At 41.3% G+C, this 25,184-nt stretch overlaps 1 protein-coding gene and 1 non-coding gene across 3 annotated transcripts; both read right to left on the bottom strand.

Moving 5' to 3' along the window:
- Positions 1–6,301: 6,301 nt before the first annotated feature.
- Positions 6,302–21,539, bottom strand: CSKMT (citrate synthase lysine methyltransferase). Of its 2 annotated transcripts, none has more exons than XM_089652889.1 (3): positions 21,249–21,539; positions 10,565–10,674; positions 6,302–7,047 (listed from the first exon to the last, which is right to left on the bottom strand). In XM_089652889.1, exons 2-3 carry the CDS (start codon positions 10,650–10,652, stop codon positions 6,395–6,397), a joined length of 741 nt encoding a protein of 246 aa, XP_089509015.1. In that variant the 5' UTR covers positions 10,653–10,674; positions 21,249–21,539; the 3' UTR covers positions 6,302–6,394. The 2 variants fall into 2 exon arrangements, with proteins under 2 accessions (XP_089509015.1, XP_089509014.1); XM_089652888.1 differs by having other exon boundaries at positions 10,565–10,677; positions 21,249–21,535.
- A 3,434-nt stretch (positions 21,540–24,973) lies between these two features.
- On the bottom strand, positions 24,974–25,107 carry LOC149446247 (small nucleolar RNA SNORA57). The gene has a single exon (XR_016306251.1). It is a non-coding gene; the product is annotated as a small nucleolar RNA SNORA57 (small nucleolar RNA).
- Between the last annotated feature and the right edge of the window lie 77 nt (positions 25,108–25,184).

Below are 25,184 nucleotides of genomic sequence, written 5' to 3'. Positions count from 1 at the left end.
TGGGGCTTATGAGTGGAAAATCATGGTTATACATGCCTAGTAACACATTTGACCCATTTCTGATAAGAATATGATCATAGTTATTTTTCTACATGAGGGTTATGGGTGGATAATTGTGGATACACATGCCAAGAACCATATTTGACAGGTTTCCCATAACAATATGCGCATAGTTATTTTTCTACTTGGGGAACATTAGTGGAATATCATGATTAAACATTCCTAGGAACACATGTGACCTGTTTCTGATAAGAATATGAGTATAGTTCCTTTTCTACATGGGGATAATGTGTGGAATATAAAGTTTAAACATGCCTAGCAACACATTTGACTTGTTTCTGATAAGAATATGAGAATAGTTATTTTTCTACATGGGGATTATGGGTGAATTTTTGTGTATACACATGCCATGAACTATATTTGACCTATTTCTGAAAGGATTATGGGTATAGTTATTTTGTTACATGGGTATAATGGGTGCATTATTGTGGATACACATGCCAAGGACTATATTTGACCTATTTCTGGTAAGAACATGCATATAATTATTTTTCCACATGGGGATAATCGGTGCAATATCATGTTTACACATCCCACATAATTCATTTTACCTTTTTAGATAGGAATATGGGTAAAATTACTTTTATTTATGGTGATTATGGTGGCAATATCATAGGTACACATCCAGCATAAAATATGTAACCTGTTTCTTATAGGAATATGTGAATTATTATTATTATACAGGTTTTATATTGCGCCAACAGTTTGCACAGTATTTTACAACATGAGGGCAGGCAGTACAGTTAGAAATACAATTCAGTACAGAAGGAATCAGAGGGCCCTGCTCATTGGAGCTTACAATCGAAAAGGGACAGAAAGGTAATACAAAAGGTAATAATTGGGGGGGGGGGGTGCATGAGCTGATGCAGAAAATAAATGTATAGTTGTTAGGTGGAGGAAGAATAGGCTTCTCTAAAAAAAAAAAAAAAAAGTTTTTTCAGGGATCGCCTAAAAGTGGAGTATAAATATTTTTTTTATGTGGGGATTATGGGTAGAGTATCATGGTTACACATCCCATGTAACATATAGTCATGGCCAAAAATATTGGCACCCCTGCATTTCTGTCAGATAATGTACCACTTCGCCCAGGAAATCATTGCAATTACAAATGTTTAGGCATTCTCATGTTATTTCTTTTGTTTGTATTGGTATGACACAAAAAAGTGGAGAAACAAAAAGCCAAGTTTTACACATTCCACGCAAAACCCTAAAAATAGACTGGACAAAATTATTGGTACCTTCTCAAAATTGTAATAAATAATTGCATGTTTGTGATGCTCCTGTAATTTGTAATTAAACTCGCCTGTATCAATTAACAGGTGCTGACAATATAGCAATCTCACCAGCAACCAGTTAAAATGGTGTCTGATGGTTTGAGAACAAAAATTGTGGAAAAGCATGGACAATCTCAAGGTTACAAGTCCAACTCCAGAGATTTTAATGATCCTGTGTCCTCCCTGGACATGGACAAAAGAGAAAAAGGTATCAAAGATTGAACAAACAATTCTTTGAATGGTGACTAAAGAACTTCGATCAACTTCTAGACAAATTCAAGCTGAGGGTACTATACGTCGCCATCTGAATGAAAAGGGACACTATGTTGGAGACCCAGGAGGACCCCTCTGCTGTCATAGAAACCTAAAAAGGCCAGATTGGAGTTTTCCAAAACTTACCTGAGGAAGCCAAAACCCCTTTGGGAGAATGTGGACAGACAAAACAAAATTACAGCTTTTTGGTAAAGCCCATCATTCTACTGTTTTCAAAAAAAGCAACAAGGCCTTTAAAGAAAAGAATACAGGCCCTACAACACACATGGTGGAGGGTCACTGATGTTTTGGGGTTGCTTTGCTGCTTCAGGCACTGGATGTCTTATCCGCGTGCATGGCATTATGAAATCTGAAGACTACCAAAGAATTCCGGGGTGCAATGTAGAGCCCAGTGCCAGAAAGTTGGGTCTTCTTCAGAGATCATGGGTCTTACCGCAGGACAATGACCCAAAGCACACGTCAAAAAAGCACCCAGAAATGGTTTTAAACAAAGCACTGGAGAATAATGAGCTGGCCAGTAATGAGTCCAGATCTCAATCCCAAAAAGCCTCTGTGGAGAGATTTCAAACCAGCAGTTGGGAAAAGGAACCCTTGCAATCTGAGAGACCTGGAGCAATTGGCGAAAGAAGAGGGGTCCAAAATTCCAGTAGAGGTGTAAGAAACTCATTGAAATATTTAATTTCCACTTTTAAGCAATCCCTGATAAAATATTTTTTTTTCTTTAGAGAAGCCTATTCTTCTTCCAACTAACAACTGTAAATTTATTTTATGCATCAGCTCATACCCCCCAGTTATTACCTTTTTATATCACTTATCCTTCCCTTTTAGATTGTAAGCTCTAACGAGCAGGACCCTCTGATTTCTCCTGTATTGAATTGTATTTCTAACTGTACTGTCCGCCCTCATGTTGTAAAATACTGTGCAAACTGTTCGCGCAATATAGCACCTGTATAATAATAATAATTCCCATATTCCTATAAGAAAAAGGTTACATATTTTATGCTGGATGTGTACCCATGATATTGCCCCCATAAATAAAAGTAATTTTATCCATATTCTTATCTAAAAAGGTAAACTGTATTATGTGGGATGTGAAAACATGATATTCCACCTATTATTATCCCCATGTGGAAAAATAATTACATGCATGTTCTTATCAGAAATAGGTCAACTATAGTCCTTGGCATATGTATCCACAATAATGCACCCATAATCCCCATGTAGAACAATAACTATACCCATAATCCTTTCAGAAATAGGTCAAGTATGGTCCTTGGCATGTGTATTCACAAAAATCCACCCATAATCCCCATGTAGAAAAATAACTACTCTCATATTCTAATTCAGGGGGTTTGTTAACCCCCTTGTGATAGCAATAAAGATAAATTAAAAAATGTAAGAAGTTAAATGAAAAAAATAGAATTATAAAAAAATTTTTAAGAGATAAATGTTTTATAATTGCCCTGCCATGCACACACCCACAAGTGCAAACACACACATAGGGTTTGTATTTGTATGTAAACCACAACTGCACCACACATGTGAGGTATCACGTGTGGTGCAGTGCATGTGCAGGTATCACTGTAAATATCTGAGTGAGAGCAGTATTTAGCACTGTAGCTTGAAGGTATTTCTAAACTGTTGAGCAGTAAAGGCTTTTAAAGCATTGCCTATGGAGATTTTTGGGTACCGTAGTTTTTATATCACAGGTGTATGCAATTTTAAGACTTGGTATGTTTGGTATCTAGTTACTCACCGCAACCTCATCTTTTATATTTTACCAAAAATGTGGGTATTATATATTATGTGTGTAGTTGCACTAAAAATATTTTCTTGTATATTTTTCCCCTTGAAAATATGCGTTTGATAAACAATTGCACAACTGCTATCTTTTTATTCTATGGGGCCTCTGCTTTCAGAAAATATATCAAGTTCTGTGGGTTTTAAGTAAATAATGCTGTTTATATGTGTGCAAATTTAAAAAAATGCTCTAAAGCAGAACTGATTATGGGTTTGTTCAAATCCCTCTGGATGGTGCCCATTTTGCTAGACAGAGAGGGGGCATCTTGATGTTGTTGTTTCAGCAAAACGCACAAATTAAATTTTTTTTTGTACTTTATTGAGAGTGTACAAAGTTACACTCTTTTCAAGTCCCTCACACTGCAGAGCATTGTGCTGTAACGCCATTCAATGCGCTGTGAAAAAAATGCAGCATTTTTCTGCACCACACATTACACCAGCATTGTAGTGTGAACAAAGGACATAAAAAACAATTGTGTTCTTTGTATCCTTGTGATGACTGGTGTTGATTAGGTGCAGATAGTCACAACATATAATGTGAATGGGCCCTAAATGATTGAACTCATTATAGGCATTCAAATTGCATCACACCACTATTCCAAGCCTATCCACTGTTTCAGCCCTGATGAAGGGGGAGGCATTTTCCTTGAAACACATTGGATTTACTTTTTACCTGTGAACTGCAATAAATTCCTTCAATAGTTAGTTCCAATGGGTTCACATACTTTTTTTTGCCACTGGTTATAAAAAAAAATATAATGACTTTTGTAAGCACCTCTGTCATGGTTTGTCCCAACCCCTGTAACTGTTACATTGGTTTCACAGCTTGGTCTGTTACAGGAAGTGGAAAAATAATATTTCTATTGGCAGAATTAACACTTAGTAAAGTGGACTAAAAAAAAACGGCATCATATCTGGTATTATTATGATTAGAGTTCCACTTGAACACAGATTTGATTAGAAGACCGAAGCTGCATGGTGTTTTAAAGCAGAATTAAAGGTTAAAAATATTACCTTAGTTCCAACGGTCTGATACCCTTGAAGTGTTTCGCAGGCACCGGCAGTTTCTCCTCGGCTATTTTTGGTCTTGATTGGCTGGCGTGGGATGACGTAATTCCCGTGCACGCAAAGGAGTATAGGTATCCTAACGCACAGGCAGTGTGCCATAATCTAAGCTGACCTGGGCATGCGAAGCTCAGTGTACATTATACAGGGGGGCTGTCAGGAATGGACTTACCAATAGTGGTGGGACTCACCTGCCTTGTGGGCTGCAGTACCAGGGCTGGCCAGCGGGTGCTCTCAACAACCAGAGGTTCACTTCGGCAATTAGCCATCACCTGGGGCTGATTGCAGGTGTATTTAAGGGATGGCCAGACCTGCAGTCTGTGCCTTGGTGTGTGTTTTTCCATGGGCCCCTGTATCTTGTAACCTGCATTCCTGTTCCTGTTTCTGCCTGACTTGTTGCCGACCCTGCCTGGTCCTGAACTCTGCTGACTTCTCCTGTTTGATCCCTGGCTTGTGACCCTGACCATTCTCTGCCTGACCCCCTGTACCTACCTGTCCGTTAGTTGCTGTACCCGGCTCGTGACCTGACTACTCTCCGCCTGCTCCTCCTGTACCTACCTGCCCGATAGTTATCGACCCGGCCTGCCTGACTACGTTGTGCTCTATATGTGTATGGACCTGTGTATCTATATCAGTTTAGGTTTGGGTTTGTTTCACCTTGTTGTATGTATTTGTGTTAGCTTGGGGTTTGGTGCACTGCGTTTATATTTGTATTGTTAGTCTTAATAAAGTGTCTTATTTATACCATATCTGAAGCCTGCGTTTTCCTGTGTCAGTACACACACCTCTGGTCATACCCGGAGCCCTGACAGGGGCTGTGCACAGGCAGGTGAATGTATTTTATTACAGAAGAGACATTGCATATTTGCATATTGCAAAGAGCCTGCCTGTTTGCAGGTTTTTATTTTTTAACTTTAGTTTCACCTTAAGGGCCTCATGGGAGGTGCGCCAAGCTTGCAGAAGAATAGAATTTGAACAGCCAGGGTGATCCACAATAGGATCATTTGGGGCTCTTTCAGACAGGCAGTAATGCTTACTACCCTCTGAAAAGCCATCCAGGGTGGATTTCTCTTCAGAGGGCAGTATAGCAGCAGCTGGTAGGCATTCGGGAAGCACTCATGAGGCCTGTTTTGCTGTGGTCAACTTTATTGCCACACGGCAGTTTTACATTGTAGGACCGCATTGCAACTGCGTGCCAAGCATTGGGCTCTTGGTTGTGGAGTGAACCCACTGATCACAAAGACTGAGTTTGACAGGTGGTACCGCTCATCAAATTCCGCAGCCCAAATTAAAATTTCCGCAGCTGTGAAGCAAAGCATCGTAGCTATGACATGTGAACAGCCTAGCCAGGCTGTAATGTTAGAATTCAGTTGGACAGCCAGTGCAGTGAAACCACAACCCAGCTGCCAGTGTGAAAGTGCCCTATACATTGAGGTTGTTCACTTTGTAAGTGCTTTTCAATGGAATTTTTCCCAGAGCTTAGTGAATGAGGTGAAACTTTGCTGACTTCCATCATCCAGTCATGTGCAAGCAAAAGTGTTGTTTTGTCATTTTTCTTGCATTGAATTGAATATTCTTTGCAAAACAAAGAACCTTTACATTCACTAAACTCTGGGCCAATTTTCTCTTGCAAACTAAACAGCCTAGTTACCTTTAGTAAATCAATGCCTTTGTTTGATTATATAAAAGGGATTAAAACAAAATAAACAATTTCTTTCAATACATTTCTGAGTCACTGAAGAAGTATGCAATACAAATTCTGACTCTTTACTGACTTCCGATCTACGAGCTTAGTTCATATCAACGCAAACATAAATTATTAAAGCAACTTGTTCTCTCTATAAAGATTTCCTTTAATGTAAAATGGCATACCAAGTCATTATTTTTACAATAAACAAACAAAATAACTGATTTAGTGTTGCTTATGAGGGTCTTGTCACAATATATGCATAATACGTCACTCCATCATTAAGTCCTAGGTCATGGAATGTCACATTTGGTTGGGCTCCAAGTTTTTCCAAAAAAGGAAGTCTGGCATCTGGATCCTCATCAGTGAATTGAACCAGTTTTTCCCCTTTCTTCAGAACCCGTAGGGATTCCAACACCAGTTTTTGAGCCTGTTCACTTCCTGATCGCAGCAGAGAATCAGAGGTCCCTTTGTCCAAGACAAGTGACACACTGCCAGACAGAAAAGCATGGAGGTGAGTAACATCACTTTCTAAATATTCTAGATGGGAATCTTGATGTGCAGGCACAATGGGTGTTTCTGTTAGAAGGCTTTTTCTCATAGTGTGAATTGCAGGAGCAGAGTTATCTATACAGGATATTAGAAGTGGAAGCTGAGAGTCACAAAATAAACCAACTCCGACATCTGAAGTACCACAACCCAAATCCAACACACGTATTGGTGACCCAGAGTGCTCATCCAGAGCAATTTCATTAATAAGGGAGAGTAGAAGACCTTTCAGTTGCTCATAACCGAAAAACCAGTCGAAATGTGAAAATCCATTGTGGGAATGTTTGGAGTAGATGTTATCCCAAGTTATTTTGTCACCCATACCATGTCGAAGACTTTCTAATTAAAAAATAAAAACGTTATGAGACAAAAGAGCAATTTTATCAGTTTGCTAACTTAATATTGTAAATTGTGTTAAAGTGGATCTGGACTCAAAAAGTGAACATTTACAGTTTTAAAGTGGTTCTAAAGCAGGGGTGCTCAACCTGTGGCCCTCTGATGTGGTCTTTGACCTCAAACCAGGGAAGAACATGCCTAGGGTCAGAAACTCATTGATTGCAATTTGGGTTTGCAGACTTGCCATCCCAGAACATCAGGATGCATCGAGCAGGTGCCGGAAGCGGAGGAAGCAGGTCGAGGGAGCAGGAACACATAAGCCAATGCTTCCTCTCAGGTGGAGTGATACCAAATGCACTTTGCCTCACACCTTTCTAGCAGGCTTTTATAACCACTTTGAAGCAACATCTGAAAATGTTTATTGTGCATGAGCAGTACTCTAAAAAAGTACCCTTTTCTCGAATTTCTCCTGAAAAATGGCAGTGCAATTCCTAGTACAGTCAGGTCCATAAATATTGGGACATTGACAAAATTCTAACATTTTTGGCTCTATACACCACCACAATGGATTTGAAATGAAACAAACAAGATGTGCTTTAACTGCAGACTGTCAGTTTTAATTTGAGGGCATTTACATCCAAATCAGGTGAACGGTGTAGGAATTACAACAGTTTGCATATGTGCCTCCCACTTGTTAAGGGACCAAAAGTAATGGGACAGAATAATAATCATAAATCAAACTTTCACTTTTTAATACTTGGTTTCAAATCCTTTGCAGTCAATTACAGCCTGAAGTCTGGAACGCATAGACATCACCAGACTCTGGGTTTCATCCCTGGTGATGCTCTGCCAGGCCTCTACTGCAACTGTCTTCAGTTCCTGCTTGTTCTTGGGGCATTTTCCCTTCAGTTTTGTCTTCAGCAAGTGAAATGCATGCTCAATTGAATTCAGGTCAGGTGATTGACTTGGCCATTTCATAACATTCCACTTCTTTCCCTTAAAAAACTCTTTGGTTGCTTTTGCAGTATGCTTTGGGTCATTGTCCATCTGCACTGTGAAGCGGCGTCCAATGAGTTCTGAAGCATTTGGCTGAATATGAGCAGATAATATTGCCCGAAACATTTCAGAATTCATCCTGCTGCTTTTGTCAGCAGTCACATCATCAATAAATACAAGAGAATCAGTTCCATTGGCAGCCATACATGCCAACGCCATGACACTACCACCACCATGCTTCACTGATGAGGTGGTATACTTAGTATCATGAGCAGTTCCTTTCCTTCTCCATACTCTTCTCTTCCCATCACTCTGGTACAAGTTGATCTTGGTCTCATCTGTCCATAGGATGTTGTTCCAGAACTGTGAAGGCTTTTTTAGATGTAATTTGGCAAACGCTAATCTGGCTTTCCTGTTTTTGAGACTCACCAATGGTTTACATGTTGTGGTGAACCCTCCGTATTCACTCTGGTGAAGTCTTCTCTTGATTGTTGACTTTGACACACATACACCTACCTCCTGGAGAGTTTTCTTGATCTGGCCAACTGTTGTGAAGGGTGTTTTCTTCACCAGGGAAAGAATTCTTCGGTCATCCACCACAGTTGTTTTCCGTGGTCTTCCGGGTCTTTTGGTGTTGCTGAGCTCACCGGTGCATTCCTGCTTTTTAAGAATGTTCCAAACAGTTGTTTTGGCCATGCCTAATGTTTTTGCTATCTCTCTGATGGGTTTGTTTTGTTTTTTCAGCCTAATGATGGCTTGCTTCACTGATAGTGACAGCTCTTTGGATCTGATCTTGAGAGTTGACAGCAACAGATTCCAAATGCAAATAGCACACTTGAAATGAACTCTAGACCTTTTATCTGCTCATTGTAATTGGGATAATGAGGGAATAACACACACCTGGCCATGGAACAGCTGAGAAGCCAACTGTCCCATTACTTTTGGTCCCTTAACAAGTGGGAGGCACAAATGCAAACTGTTGTAATTCCTACACCGGTCACCTGATTTGGATGTAAATACCCTCAAATTAAAGCTGACAGTCTGCAGTTAAAGCACATCTTGTTCGTTTCATTTCAAATCCATTTTGGTGGTGTATAGAGCCAAAAATGTTAGAATTGTGTCGATGTCCCAATATTTATGGACCTGACTGTATGTGTGGTGTGCTTAGGCATTCCTGTGCATATAGCCTCATAGCTGTGTATTTGCAGTGTGAATCCGAAGCTGGCATTGTGAATGGAGGGATTCCCTTCCCCAAAGGGGAAGTGGTTGAGCAGTATCACTTCTTTGGTGGTGATGGTATCTAAATATTTATCTGTATTATTTAATTCTAATTAGTTCTTTATATGTTTTCCTAATATGGCTTACATTATACATCCAAGTCATGCCTTACAAAAAAAAGGATTGCAGCTAATTGTAAAGCTGGAATTGTGCCCAAAACAACCAAGCCAAAGACAAAGGACTAGTCATCAGCATTGCCTATAGTTTCCCTGCAGCTGATCTATACTGACTCACCATACCTTGCTCTACTCTGTTTTGAGGTGGCCATCTTGGTAGAGGCAGGACTTTCTTCCTCTCCAACAAGAACAGTGATCAGCACAGTATTGCCATCAACAAATCTCACTTCAACTCTCCTGAGACTAGCAGTCACAAACACACTGCTTGGGATTCAGACTATAGACATAGCTGTAGGTACAGGAGTGCCTAGGCACCCTCACTTTCCTGGAATTGTACTGCTATGTTTTAGGTAGGATTAAAGACAAAAAGGTAAATATTTTAGGGAGCTGTTTAGGCACAATTAGCATTTCTAGATGCCGCCTATAACAGAGCAAATTATTTTTTTAATTAAGGTTCACTTTAAATTTCAAGCATATGGAACCTATGGTCAAGATCTCCCAATACCTACTGACAGCTGTTACTACATTAACTTTTTCTCTGCAACCATTCACCCCTCAACAGTAAAATCAGTCTGTATATGCAGCAAAGCATGCTTGTTATACTCACTGTGGAATCTAAGGGATTAATAATCTGCATTGTGTAAAAAGGCTGTTTGATCCTGTCTTCTCTGATCCTCCCTTTCTGTTACTGTCCCCAGTCCATCTGCCATAGTACAGAGCAGCATGGCAAGTCTCCACATGCTCTGGTGTGTATTACTAGAGTTTTTCTTCTCAGGAGGGTGCATGTGATCGGCGCAGGTTCATTAAGCGCTGTCCGAGCAGAGGGTCAGGGGTCATGCAGCCCCATAGGACAGTCAGAAGAGAATTAAAACTCCTCCTACAAGATTAACCAATGCTCAGCCGGACACTGATAGAGGTCACAAGACTGCTATATACTGCTGATGAGAAAAGGTATTTAGCAGTTTATATTTACTTTCCATGTTTTGTCTACTGTGCAAGACTGGATATAGTAAATACAGGGTCATGGGTTTAGTAACACTTTAAATATTACAATACGATCCATAGAAAAATGCTAGATTTTCAGCCTTTGTAAATTTTACAAAGAACCCCCATAATAAACTTATACTTACCTCCCTTCCCTTTGGTACCAGCATCTGTCCCAAAATGTTGTGTTCTTGGCTGGCGAAGAGATAACCACAATCGATGAATTCTGAACATCTTCAATGGAACAGAGACTGATCTGCTGTGAAAGGGTACAGATATATTAAAATGTTTGTACATGGCTTTTAACTTTGCAACCTGAATTAAAATTCATAACATTTATGTTGTCTTCCCTTTTATTTAAATGTTCTTGCATGGCAAGACCACATACTGTTATCTCACATATATATTCTTATTATTATAGCCAAATTTACCACCCTAACTCCTCCCACAGTTTTTACACTACATACACAGTAATAAACCGAAACGTGCGGATTGTTCCCGATTGGTGTGCTATTACTTTGTGGAACATTTTGCTGAATGGTTCATGAAATATCAGCGTTTTTGTGGTGAAATTGGTCCCATAGGAATGAATGTCGGAATGTTCAAAACTAGAGTGGGACCTGACAAAAGCTAGAGTGTGAGCTGAAAAATCAGGACATGATTTCTAAACTGCCATCACTCCCTCATTTTCAAGCCCACCTACACAAATCTTATATCAAAACGTTCAGCTATCCCTGCTGCCACTAAAAATGTCCACGGCTAAGCCATAGTCCTGATAGTTTTCACAATATGACCATTTGTTTGCAACTCACGCCTCCCATTGACATTCATTGAAACTCCACTCTAGCCACCTCAAATTTGAAGGGCAATTTCTAAACTGCGACTGTGCCTTCATTTTTAATATTTTAGAGACATACTATGCATCAAAATGTAGGTCTGGGTCTTGTGATTCTCACAATATAAAGCTCTTCAGTGTAGGATTTATAATTTTTAAACTACAACCATTTGAAGATGGCAACCGCCAGTGAAGTGAGCAAGTTGGAGCAGTTTGTTTTTAACCGCTCTTCTCTGCCCTTGCTGTAGAGTGAGTTGCCATAGGAACCCAGGTGTGTGAGCAGGCAGCAGAGTGACAAAAGCTAGAGTAGACTACTGGAGGAGGCAAGAACACTTCCCACAATTTCCCCAGAAATTATAGCTTTTCTAGTTAGTATTACAGTCACAAATACAATATAGCATTTGTGCCTTAAAGTGTAACTCCAGCCAAAAATTTATTTTTTTTTGGTTTTGGATAGAGTGGTAAAGAATTAAAATCTCTGCCAGGTTTTTGTTGCTGTCTGAAGCCCTTATAGGTTTCCTCTCAAATTCTGTCCTAGATATGAATTTGTCACTGGCAGAGGAGATCTTATGAATAGGACCAAAGACAGCAACAAAATGGACAGAGGTTGTGCTTTCAACCCTTCTACTAAAACATTTTTATTGGTTATGTCCCTGCCAGCAAAATCAGCCCTTACATACTGTCCCAGTGACAGTTGTTTTTAACATATCTCCCCACTGGACAACAGTTACCAATAAAAAAAAAAATGACAAAAGGTTCTAACTTTTACTCAGTTTAACCAATATTTAAAAAAAAAAAACCAAACAAAAATAAAAACAAATGGCTGCAAGTATACTTTAAATTACACCTTCGCAAAAAAAATATGTCAAACAGTAGGGACAATTTTGCTCAAGAGTACAAAATTTGACAAAGTACAATATGAATATGATCATAACATGCAAATCTAAACATTGACACTTTCATTATGTGGGTTAGAAAGTTTTGATCTAGTCACTGTTTAATGCATTAGGCCCCTTTCACATGGGATGGACTTTGTTATGATCAGCAGGGGATCTGTCCATGGAACCCCTGCTGATTGGAGCAGAGTGGGCAGACGACAGGTCAGTTTATGCATAGTGGACATGGACAGAGCCCACTCTGCTTTATGGACTGGCAGGTGTAAACAGACTCCGCTGACCGTTTACACCCGACTGCCCTCCGATCCATCGAAGGGTCCCCATTCACATTTTTTTTAGTGGACTGGAACGTCTCAGAGGTAAGCGGGTGTAAATGGGCACAAGTCTGTTTACATCTGCTGGTCCATGGGGCAGATAGAGGGTCCGATCAGGTCCACCTGAAAAACTGATAGGTGAACCTGATCGGACCGTTTATGTGAAAGGGGCCTTAGGCATTAGATAATAGATATCTGAACAAGCCAAATTCATACCTATGATACCCACACACAAATACTGACCAATATTAGAAGCATTGTACATAGGAAACACGGAACAATTTCACATGAGTAAAAAAGAAAACAAAATTTTAAGAATAAATTGCTGCAGGCATAATAAAGGATACGTTCACCTTTTTACCTGCAAAAAAATATGCAAATTATTATTTTTTTTTTAAAGTGAACTTAACACTCTGTTCCTCCGATGCCAAATGTATCCCAATGGTCACTAGCCACTCCAATCCTTGGAAGAGAAGGGGAGCTGCTCATCGTAATAAAAGCCAACCATACATGGATCAAATGAAATGCAGCTGATCGACTTCGGTACAACCAGGCTGTCGGATTCTTTTATATTCGATTATTGCCAGCAACTATAGCCGCTGTCAGTAATCTTTGTGTTTTGCTACCCAGGAAGGCTCCCTGCACCCCCCTCCTGCCACAGAATTCAATAGACATCCCCCCCAATCAACAGTGACTGTGTTGATTGAGGGGAAATAAAGCGATATTCTTTTCTTCCACCAGTGAAAGTGAAAATAATTGAATTATCTATGGTACAGGTGTCAAACTGGCAGCCCTCCAGCTGTTGTCAAACTACAAGTCCCATGAGGCATTGCAAGGTTGACAGTTACAAGCATGACTCCAACAGGTAGAGGCATGATGGGACTTGTAGTTTCACAACAGCTGGAGGGTTGCCAGTTTGACACCCCTGATCTATGGGCTGCCTAAGTTTAGTAGAACTTTTAATTTAGTGGTACTTCTAAACACTAACATGTTTCATTCCCACACAGAGCTTGTTTGTAGACTCACTCTATGAATAAATTCAGTGTAGGAGTTAAATGCTTTATAGTTTGAAGTACCAGGTGGCATAATTGTGGATCTGACTACTTATTAAACGTACAATTTGGCTTTTATTACGGTGAGAGAAAGAGGAAGGAGGTGTAACTAAGTGCAGTATTTAGTAGACTTTAATATCACACAATAAAAATGCACTCACAAGAGTAGGTGGCTAATAAGCACATCAACATATCCAAGGTGGTGGGGGGGGGTTCCTCTCCATCCTTTGGGAGCCGCCAGTGGAAGAGTCCGATGCTGATGCTGGGGATCGGAGCCAGGGAGGTAGTCTGGTGTAAAGTAGGAACAGCCCCGCCAAACCAGCATGATGTCACCGGAGGAACACAGAGGACCAGAAGAGGATAGCAGAGACAAGAGGCTACGCACTTGGAGCCTCTAGCTCCTTCTACAGGCCTGACATGATACTCCTGTGGCTGTTTATTTATATGGAAGGCAATAACAGAAGCAGCAAACAAGTCAGGAAAGATGAAGGGGATGATCAGCGCAAAACTGTACAAAGTCCTGGGCTAACCTGGTGTAGGGTGCTGGTGGTGTTGTGGATGAACTTGGGTTGGTTCGTATGGCACTAAGGGCAATGCTTCTAACAAGTACTGTAGCAGACTCTGTAGGGTGAGAGAAGGAGAAGAAGCGCCTCTAAGTGCAGCATAACACTTTATTAAGGTTGAGAGGTAAAAGCACTAACATGGTTGAGGTTAATATAAGCATAAAAAACCGTAGCCCTGCTTGATAAAGGAGCGCACTTCCGCCTTTGCAGGCCAGCGCATGCTCTGAAATGCGTCGCAGTGCATTCTGGGTATCTGGCGTCATCACAGCCACAACGCCGCTGCGTTCCACCCGGCTCTGAAGGGAGGACGTGTACACCAGCTTGCTCCTCAGCTGTTTCCCTCCAGCCACTACACTGCTCCAGCAGCACATTGACTACACCATCCTCCATTCTGATGACAGCTCTTCACCCTGTACACCCATCTGACCGATGTTACAACTTACTACGGTTTTTTATGCTTATATTAACCTCAACCATGTTAGTGCTTTTACCTTTCAACCTTAATAAAGTGTTATGATGCACTTAGAGGCGCTTCTTCTCCTTCTCTCAATAACGGAAGCAACAGCTGATCTCCATCCCCAATTTCAGACCCTCTGGTGGCTCCCGTGGGATGGAGAGACCTCCCCCCCTTGGATATGCAGATGTCCTTGTTATTCACCTACTTTTATGAGTGCATTTTTATTGTGTGATATTAAAGTCTACTAAATACTGCACTTAGTGGCGCCTCCTTCCTCTCTATCTTTCCTACTGCACAGAGCTGGCATATTCTGCAGGATGGCAGCCGCTTTGTGACCTTCAAGCACACTAATGCTGGCCATACATGGGTTGAAATTCAACTGATTTTTCTTTTTAAAATTGGACCTAAGAATAATTGGCCAATTTTTGCACTGTTAGTGGGTCAATTGCATCAGCCGATTTTCGTGGTTCCTCCCTTTTTCGGTGATCAGGCGTGTTGGGAAATTCGTGAAAAACAACCGATTTTCATCTCAATGATGGTCAAATCGTACGATCGTTTTTCCGAAAAGAATATGCGCATGAGCCATGACCTGGAAGGAATAGATGTTTCACCTGTTATATGGGGTAAACTTTATGACTTGGTTGGCCGATTTTCGAAATCATTGATGGCACCATCGAATTACCGAGCGAACGTTTTCAATTTTCGGACAAAAATTTGTTCGGAATTCAAGCCATGTATGGCCTGCATAAGGCTCCATGTACACGGGACATTTGGAAAACACTTCTTAATGATGGAAACTGACTGCTGGAAAATGTAGATTAAAAAACATGTTTAGCCACGTTTGCATACCGCGTTTATGCGCATTTGCGTTTAGAAGCATTTTTTAAAGATAACATCAGGAGACCTTCCAAAATGCCCAGAATGCACTGAAAACAGTAAAAAATTTAACTATTTCAGACATTTTGAGAGAAATAGAGAGAGCAGAAGCAGAGAGCAGTATGTGTTGAGATTACCTATCTTTCCTGGTTGTATACACTATGGATCCCATCATGAGCATAATGCCGCACGTTCTACCATTTTTTCCTTCACGCAAAACTTGGAATGACTGCGCTGGTGTACCGGGTCCATTTGAATACATGGAAAACGCTTTGCATGCATTTCTAATGATGAAAAAAAACTCTGGACAGCATTTGGATATGGAACAGTTAAAAAAAAGCTTATAAACGCGGTTAGCCGCGTTTACACGCATTTGAAATGCTGATAAAATCTACTCCTGAACGCAAACAAACGACTGTAAACGACGCTGTGTACATGGACACATAAGAAAACATTAGTGAGAGTTCAGGGGCTGCTGAAAAAAAAAACGCAGAAAAGCTCCTGAACGCGAGTTTATCAGCTGCAGTGTACACAGAGCCCTAAAAACGTATACATATGGACTTTATAGGCATTATTTGTGTTATTACCTGTATGCCCATTTAACCTTTTTTGTGCCAGAATTTTATCTTATTGTCCATTTATTACGGTGAGTGGCTCCCCTTCTTTTCTAAGCATTGGGGGTGTGATGTACCAAGAAGGGTAGGTTTGATGTGTTAAATCAACCCCAATATTTCACAATCTATGGTGGTTTCAGAGGTGGCAATTGCTGATTACAAAGCTCCTACACTGCTGTCTCTTTCATTCCATTCACATTATTCTGATTCAGGCAGAGATTCATTCAGGCACAGCTTTAGATTTAATCAGTTCCAGTTCATTATAATGGTTATTATTGGCAGTTTTAAATGTGTGTTCTGAGCAATTTATCTGCTTGATGGTAAGCAAAGTGTATCTAAGCCCAGAACCAAAAATTTAATGTATAGCATTGAAATAGTCCTTGGTGCAGTGGCTGCATTCCTTTTCTTTTTTAAAGCTTCTCTTGCTTTATTTTCTCCTAGTAATCCTGCAAATAACACACTTCCTGTCCGTAGGTGGCTATATCACTACTCCACAGTATCTATGGAGGGAACCATGGTTATCACCCTCCTGATATGAGCTACAAACATGTCCTTCTCCTTTAATCTCCATTACATACAGGGTAATTGGTAGTTTACAGAAGATAGCTAGGAATGAAGACATCCTTTTATGCAGCTCACAGGAAGTGTCAAGGACACAGCCTTTCTGACAAGTTCAACAGGTGTTAGTTCTGTCTTTGGTGAATGAAGTCCTGGAGGCAGATATGGGAGTTCCACTTTAAAGTGGAACTCCCGTAAAACCATCAATTTAACAGTTTAAAAAAAGTTATTCTTGGCAAGTGTCCTGAATGTAACTGACATTTGTTTGTGCTCTCAACCAAACTGTCATATTATCAATTGGCTGGTGTCATAACAGATCACAGATGGAGCACCAAAACAACTGCAGATCAGAGGCTAAGAGGGCAGCTGAAACCAATAGGAGTGTTTAGTTCCACTTTAAGTCTGGGTTGACACTTAGCCTGTGTGACATACCGCGTGTGTTCACACCGCATTCCTGTGCAAATCACATGCAATTTGAGCCATGAATTTTGTATGGCTCAAATCAAACCAAAAAAGGTGCAGGCCTCCATTTCTCATCCACTCTAGAATCAGATTGCATGGGTTTTCACATCCATGCGATCAGATTCTGCACATTGGACTACATTTTGTGGACTGATTTTGGGTTGTTATACACACCCACAGCGGTTCGCATGAATGGGGGGCAATTGTGATGCAGCGCAGAATTTGCACAAAAACCGCTGCAAATTACACACCGCATCAGTGTGATCCCAGGCTAAAGGCTCTGTCACTAACACTAACTGACACCAGCTGTCACTAATGAGCTTGTTCACACCATGGTGCAGAGATGTCCCTTTTTCTGCAAGGGCACAATGAAATCAACTGTTCTCTATGTGCCCTGTTCACACACCACACACTAGTATCGTGCAGATTTTTTTCTGTGCAGGAATCTGCAAAGTGTATAAAACTCAGAAGTGTGCATGAAATCTGATCTCTGCAAGTGAAATCTGCACGTTTCCTTCAGTTTTCTGCACATATGATGTGAACAAGGCCTAAAGTGCTTGTAAACCCTCTCATATACCCAGTGAAGTCAATAGCCTCAGGTAGTACACAGAGCTGAAACTAATCCTCCTACATAAGCCCTTTAAAAGGGATGATTTTAGGTAAAAATCCTTCTGCATTTGTCAGTGTTACAGAGGTGGGGGCAGGGAGCTGCAGTTAGAGTTCTGTGAGAGCTAATTGAAGAAAAGGAACCCACCCCCTCCACACAGGAGCTGTTATTATACAGGATTCATATAGCGCCAACAGTGTGCTCAGTGCTTTACATGTTGTTTACAGTTAAGCTGTGTGCTGAGCTCTCAACACCCTTCCCCAACACAAATTTCTCTCACGTGTTGGGAAAACTTCTGAGAAGTGACTCATGCCAATAACAGAACATGTAGAGCTTTGGAGATAGACAAGTACAGTACAGATATATGCTTTGCTCAGATTTCATGACTGAGGTTTACAACCACTTCATGGTGGGAAGCTTTGCAGTGATTGGATCTAGGGCCCAAAAGAGAAGTTAGGGTCTAGAGTTACATCTAAAACCGTTGCATTGCTGGGGAGGCTATTTTTTTTGGGAGGAGCAGTTGGTAAACCATATTAAAGGCATAACCCTAGGTTCACATCTGTGCAGGTGGTGCCGCTGCGGATCTGCACGAAAATCAGCGCAGCCACACCCCCCGCAGACAGGTGCCATTAATTCTAATAGCACATCGCCCGCACTGGAAAATACAACCGTACTGGGAACCAAAGTTACCGTACAGGAACTTCTTTCCCTGTGTGTCACGGACAGGGGAGTCCATTCACATGAATGGGTTCTCGTGCCTGTGCAAAATGTGGCCCGCACAGTCGCATAGATGTGAACAAGGGGTAAGAGCATGAGTACACAGTATTAGCTATTGGTTTTAGCAGTTAGCAACTCAATTTGTGAGTTTTGGAAGGACAGTTTCAAAGCAGGCAGTAGCCAGACTGCTAAGGGGTTGAGAATACTGCTGGCTGTCATAGGGTAGCAGATCAGAAGGTTGCAGATATGTTTTATTTACCTCCAAAATTATTGAAGCAAAATAAGTCTTAAGCAGGCCATAGACAGTGAGAAAACCAGCCTTTTTTTGAAAAAAAAAAAAAAAAAAAAAAAAAGAAGAATCGGTCGTTCAAGCAGCCGACATTACCACTATTGGTAAAAAAAAAAAAACTAGCTGATTTTCGTCCCGTCTACGGCCGGCAATTATATAGAATATATGCAGAAGAAGAAATAGTATGAAGATAGAATACAAATAAAAAGAAATCGAATATGCAAAGAAAAAGTTTCAACATTGTATCCATTTCAGATACAGATGTTTCTATTCAGATACAAAGTTGCTATACTGTTAAATGTCAAATATAATATTGGACTGAAATTCTTTTCATTCATATTCTATTTTTCCTTTCCTTCTTTCATGTCACTGCTCATGCGCATTTTTAAATATCGGAAAAAGATCAGCAAATTTGTTCATCATTGCCACGAAAATAGTCAGAATGACAAATTTGGCCAATTATTTTCCAGCAGGACCAATAATCTAAAGAGGTAAAAAAAAAAAACCCCACACGAAAATTGGCCTACCGATTACCGCACTAATGAACCGAAAACTGGCTGATTTTCGGTCGTTTTTCATCTCATCTATGGCCCGCATTAGGCTGCTCAAATTTGATGACTAGTACATGCTTCAGTGGGTAGGAAACATGAGTTAAAGATATAATAAAGCAAGAGTGTGACTGTAGTAAGTTGTGGGGGAATGGGTTCCAGGTGGGAACCAAAAAAGTTGGGAAACCTGTGCCAATAGGGTCAAAAAGCAAGAGCATTGATATGTGGTGGTAGACCTGGAATTATGTATTAGATGTTAAAGTGATACTAAACAAAGCTGTGTTAAAATTATACTTCATTCACATAAATCATGCCACTAATTTTTTTTTAATCCCAAGTGCCTTTTTCCTGCAGCTGTTGTGTAGTTACATGATAACTTGTAATTTGGAAGATGCAGAGAATATTTGCAGAGGCTACAATACTCTGCTGATGTAAGCTGTCTACTGTAGGAGTCTGTGGCTGGCCAGTGCTGAAGTTCTGTGCCAGTCACACTGCTTTAAGGAAAAAAAACAAAAAAAAACAAAAAAACTGCCTATTCTGGTAAATGGCCCTAGTTAAAAGCAATTTGTGCAGCTCTGACTAAAACAGAATGCCTTTGCTATAGGTGCAAGTAGTTTGCATACCTAGTCAACCTCAACTCCCAGGATGTTGCAAAAAGGAACAGTCACTACAACTCTCCTCCACCACCACCAGTAATTATCTTTGATTCAAACCTCCTCATTCACTCCCCCTCACCCCCCCAGCTCTGAGCTCAGGGTTTGAAAGCTCACCCTGTGATGGTGGAGGTGACCAGTAATGACTAGGCCTCACTCAGCAACCTGGGAGTTTTTCCCCCCAATCAGGCTTCATGAGGTATGCAAGTGAGCTGTACCTATAGGGCATTTAACTTTAGACAAAGCTGCAGTTTTTTTTATAAAATAAAGCTCCCTCATTCGTAGAGATCTATTAAAGGTGAACCGACCCTTAAGTTAAACACTTGCAACAGCCACCAGATGTTAAACCAGTTCTAAAGGCTGATTGTTTACCTTCATGCATTCTAGGCAAGAAGGTAAAAACGTTTTCCGTGTGCAGCTCCCCCCCCCCCCCCTTACACTTACCTGAGCACATCAGCTCTCCAGGTATCTCCCCCTCACTGCTTTCAAATCACAGCCAGAAAGAAGGGAGTTAGGGTCAGGGTCAAGCCATGCACCAGACACATGTGGCTCAGGAGCAAGCATGCTAAAGGATCTTTAGCATCACTTAGTCTAGCCACAACATTTTAGCACAACTTGGGCCCCTACACAGCAACTAAGTTACTACTTGTGGTGCAAACAGAGCCATGATCTAAACAAAGCCCACATGTGACCATGTCCCTTACTTTCAACAGATCAGCATCAAATAAATTTAGTCTAACAGAACTTTCAATATATAAAAGCCAGGATGACAGTTTTAATAAGTTTATTTAAAAAGACAGTTACAAGGTACAGGGGTCATACAAAGTCATGGAAACACCAAGTAAAGGAAAGAAAGTGCCACTATGGTCAATTTTGGAGAACAAGGTTTAGACAATATCAACTATGAGATTTAGGTTAGGCAATTGTTGCGTCCAAGGAAAGTGCATGGTAGCCAGCTTCTTCAGCTTTGACAAAAAAAAAACCCACACCTGGAAACTGTGTGAAGCTCAATTTGTACCATATTAGAGTCTTCCATTCACAGTCCACAATTTAGAGTGCTGCACCACCTCTTTCATATTATTAGTGGTTTGGCAATTGCAACTTGTCCATTAAGTTTTTGCTTTGGAAGACTGAGCTCTGCAGTCACTTTAGCAGTTTATTCTGGGTCACAATCCTGCAGTGTCCTTTTGTCTTTTGGTCACTTGACCATGTCGACTGCGCTTATGATCAGACGATGGTTTACCAGAAACTGTATATGCTGCCATAACCTTTGACACTGTACCTGGTGACACCCCAACTAAATTGGCAATTTCAGTCACAGAGGCACCAGCTATGCTGGCACCAACAATTTGCCCTTTTTGAAACTCTGTAAGCTCTGACATGACTTACTAGCAGCACATGCAGTGAATGACAAAAGTGAGGCTTCCCACTTGTTAGCTAGGTTTCTCGTAACTCTTGCTTGTGTGATATCCGTTCTGCTTTTCATAGAAGTGCACACAGCGCCTGTGTTTTAGTCTTCATCAGGCTGCTTTCAAGAAGAGTATGAAGTGCAACTGTAGAACCAGTCACAACAGCCAGCAGCTCTCATTTGTTTTTCTCACCTCAAATAGCCCTGAAAGAGAACACAATGTTTTGAGAAATTTAACCTTCCATCTCACACAAGTTACAGCATTTAAAATCAACTAAGTTTACAAGCAACATTCATCTTTAAAGAAAAAAAGCCCTCTTCCTAATAAAATCAATGGAAACCACCTGAAAAATGCCTCAAAAATGCCTCTGAGAAGCATTTTGGGTGCAGTTTTTAAGTCACATGTCCTTTAAAAACCTCAGAAAGCGCAGCAAAAACCACCTATGCAATTTTGCAGTGGATCAGTGTGAAAGTAACCCAAGTATTCAATAGCTGTGACTTTATAACCACTTTAAGGGCTGGCTGAATGCTACTATCCTGACAGATCTGTTCCATCCTGAATATAAGCTGGGACCCTCCGACCATTTAGTGTGCCCCTAGCATAGCATGGATGAGCGCTCTACTGCGTTTACAAACATGCACACTATCGTAGCAGGGTGCTCAGTAGCACAATACAGTCACAGCCTTGAGTTTTGTAACCAGAATCAGATTTTACACACCTCAACCATTAGGTGATGCGTGTGCTCTGCTATTATTACAGAGTCATGTCAGAGCTTACTGAGCTTTAAAGAGAGCAAATTATTGGTGCCTCTGACTGGAGTTGCCCATTTGCTGTGTTGCGAGGTACAGTATCAAAGGTTATGATGGCATATACAGTTTCTGGGAAATTTAGTCTAATAGGCATAAGCATGGTCAACAAGTTCAATTGACCGAAAGACAAAGATATTGCACAGGATGGTAACCTGGAATGAGAAAAGTGATATTTTGGGTCACAATCCTGCACAACGTCCTTTTGTCTTACACTAGCTGACCATGTCAATCAGGCATTTTCCAGAAACTGTACATGCCATCAACACCTGAGACTGTTCCTCATCACATGGCAAATTGGCAGCTTCAGACAGAGGCACCAGCTAAGCTGGCACCAACAGCCAAGTGATCCCTCTCCACAGCTCCAAAAACTCATTACATGATCCCTGAAAACCTTGTTAAAAGAAGCCTATCCTGCTTCTACCCAATAACCGCCATTTCCTCCATCAGCTCATCCCCCCACAGCTATTACCTTTTGTATCATTCAACCCTTCCTCCTAGATTGTAAGCTGTAACAAGCAGGGCCCTCTGTTTCCTCTTGTACTGAATTGTATTGGAACTGTAATGTCGACCTTCATTTTGTAAAGCGCTTCGCATTGTTACGCGCGTCACACTGCGGTTTTAGATCGGCCGGTCCTTCGGTCACGAGTTTGGTGAGGAAGGGGACACTCCCCGAAAGCTTGTCCTCAAAATTGTTAGTGCAAAAAAAAAAAAAAAAAAAAAAAAAAAAAAAAAAAAAAAAAAGTATCACGGACACACGATCGCCACCCTCAACATGCGACAATCCCGCGACCAACAATACGTCACGCCCGCAGCGTCAGACCCCGGACCTTCTCACCAAACTCGTGACCGAAGGACCGGCCGATCTAAAACCGCAGTGTGACGCGCCCAAAAGCTTGTCCTCAAAATTGTTAGTGTGAATAAAAAAAGTATCGGACAGTACTCAATTGTTTCTGCCGCAAATGCACTGATACGGCTACAATCACCTCAAGCAAAATTGAGGCTGCACATGGAAGCCCAAATAAAGTGTTTCCATTCATCATTTTCCAGGTTCTCTGCAATATGTATTGCTCACTAAGGCCTTGTTCATACAGGCATACTACAGCGGACACCTGTGTGAGAGCCACGTTTGCCTGCATGGGAGCCGCTGCTCCCATATTAACAGCTGTGCAGGTACATGGCATCAAGCATGGACAGGTTGTATTCGGGATTGTGTACCCGCATGGCTGTCAAGGAAGCCACCCCTGCATTCCAATAGACATGAACTGGACTACCTGTGCATCCCCACACAGGAGGACATCTGCATGCGGCTGCATTCACACCTGAGTGTCACATCCAATTTGAGCTTTAGCAGTTTAGTGGCCAATAGAGGGGAAAAAAAAAAACCCACAAACGTTTTTGCCAAGTTTTCCAGCTTTAATTTTGTGCATTCATTTTTTGTTAGGGTAATGGACCAAAGTTAGGGCCAGTTCACACTACATGCATTTCAGTTGCTTTTTTCTGCATCCAAAATGCACAGAAAGTAAATCAGTGCTTGCAGTTGGGGGAAGAAAAAAAAAAGTAAAACATGCTGCTTTTTTTCTGTACAGAATTGTACTGGAATGCAGCAAAACACAGATGTCCCCATTTCATTTGAAGAAAGAGGGGAACAATTAACTGGAAAGCATTCAAAACACACCAGTAAATGCCAAAAAACAGACACTTAAATGCACCCAGACCGCGTTTCTATAGTGTGAACCGGCCAGCCCTTGAGGTTAGTCATCAGGCCGCTTTCACACTGATCAACTTTCCTATGGAACTGTCTCACTGACCCATTGAGTGCAATCGGTGCAATTTAAAATTCTGCTTACTGCATTTTGAGTGCAGATCACAAAAAAAAAAATTAAAGGCGCACCAGCATTGAGTTTGTGTCTCATGTCATGTAAACAACACCTCAAACGTGAAAGTAATCTTTAGGGTTAATATTTTATTTATGATCTCATTTTTTTGGCTATGGCATAATAAACACCCTAACAATACAATGAATTACAGCCAAGAAAAAAAAAAAGTTTTTAAACATCTTTCATTGAAGCAGAAAAATGGCCCAGAAACATGTGGCAAAATGCATGAACCATGCAGTTCCATGGAAATAAAAGTGCTCAAACACACAAATCGGCCCAATTTGAGCAACAAAAAAACCCCCAGAACATTGAGCTTCAGGTGACTTGGAGTGGACCATCTCAATTGAGAAATGATGCTCTCTTCAAGCTTTGGGCTACAAATCACTCAGGTGCAAATGGAGCCTGAAATGCTCAGCAGCACACATTAACCCTTCAATCCCCTTTATAATGTCCCAGACAGTACACAGCAGAAGGCAGCTCACAAGGTCCTTCTAGCAAGATTGTACTCAATTCCCTGAAAAGCAATCTGCAGTGGATTACTTTTCAGAGTGTGGCTAAGCAGCCACCAGACATTCAGGAAGCAATCTTCTGGAATTTTTTTTTTTTCTCTCCAGGAGGATGTATTGAGCCATCACCATGAGCCAAGCATTTCTTACATCTGCAGCACAGGGGCTGAATGGTCATATTAGACAGGCAGGGCCTCCACAGTACAAAGCATTGGACAGCATGTGAGCTGCCTCTTGTACTTGAGGTGGTCAATAAAACTTATTTTTACCATCCATCACGTGAGCCGTATTACTGCGTCCCCAGTTAGGTAATACACTTGATTCCTTGCTCAGTGACACCGGAAGTATCAGCGCACACACCACCAACCCTCCCCCCGGGATAACCTGGCCTAACCTCCCGCCGCCATGCTCTACAGAGCCGAGAGAAGCTCCGGGATTGGGTGACATGCTCCCCCTACTGGTGAAGGAGCAGCGCTGCTCTCCGTCTGTAGAGCTCTCTCCCGCACGGCTGCCGCTTGTCCCAGTGATTGAGGATAGAACCAGCCCATTGTAAAAGCTGGCACCGAAGACATAGCACCGGGAATACTCTCCCTCCGTACATTACACACTGGGGTACCGACAACACCCAGCGTGCCAAGAAATGGAGGCGCGAACACCATCCCTCCCCCAATTCAAACCCACCACACTCACCTTCCACCGAGAACAGAGGACGAACTGGGCGCGA

The sequence above is a fragment of the Staurois parvus genome, unplaced genomic scaffold (assembly GCF_062004578.1).
Source record: "Staurois parvus isolate SC_StPar_1 unplaced genomic scaffold, SC_StPar_1.0 ptg000694l, whole genome shotgun sequence".
In the NCBI taxonomy this organism is placed as follows: Eukaryota; Metazoa; Chordata; class Amphibia; order Anura; family Ranidae; genus Staurois; species Staurois parvus.
Note: the sequence above shows the minus strand (reverse complement) of the source record. Positions and strands in the feature narration are given on the sequence as shown.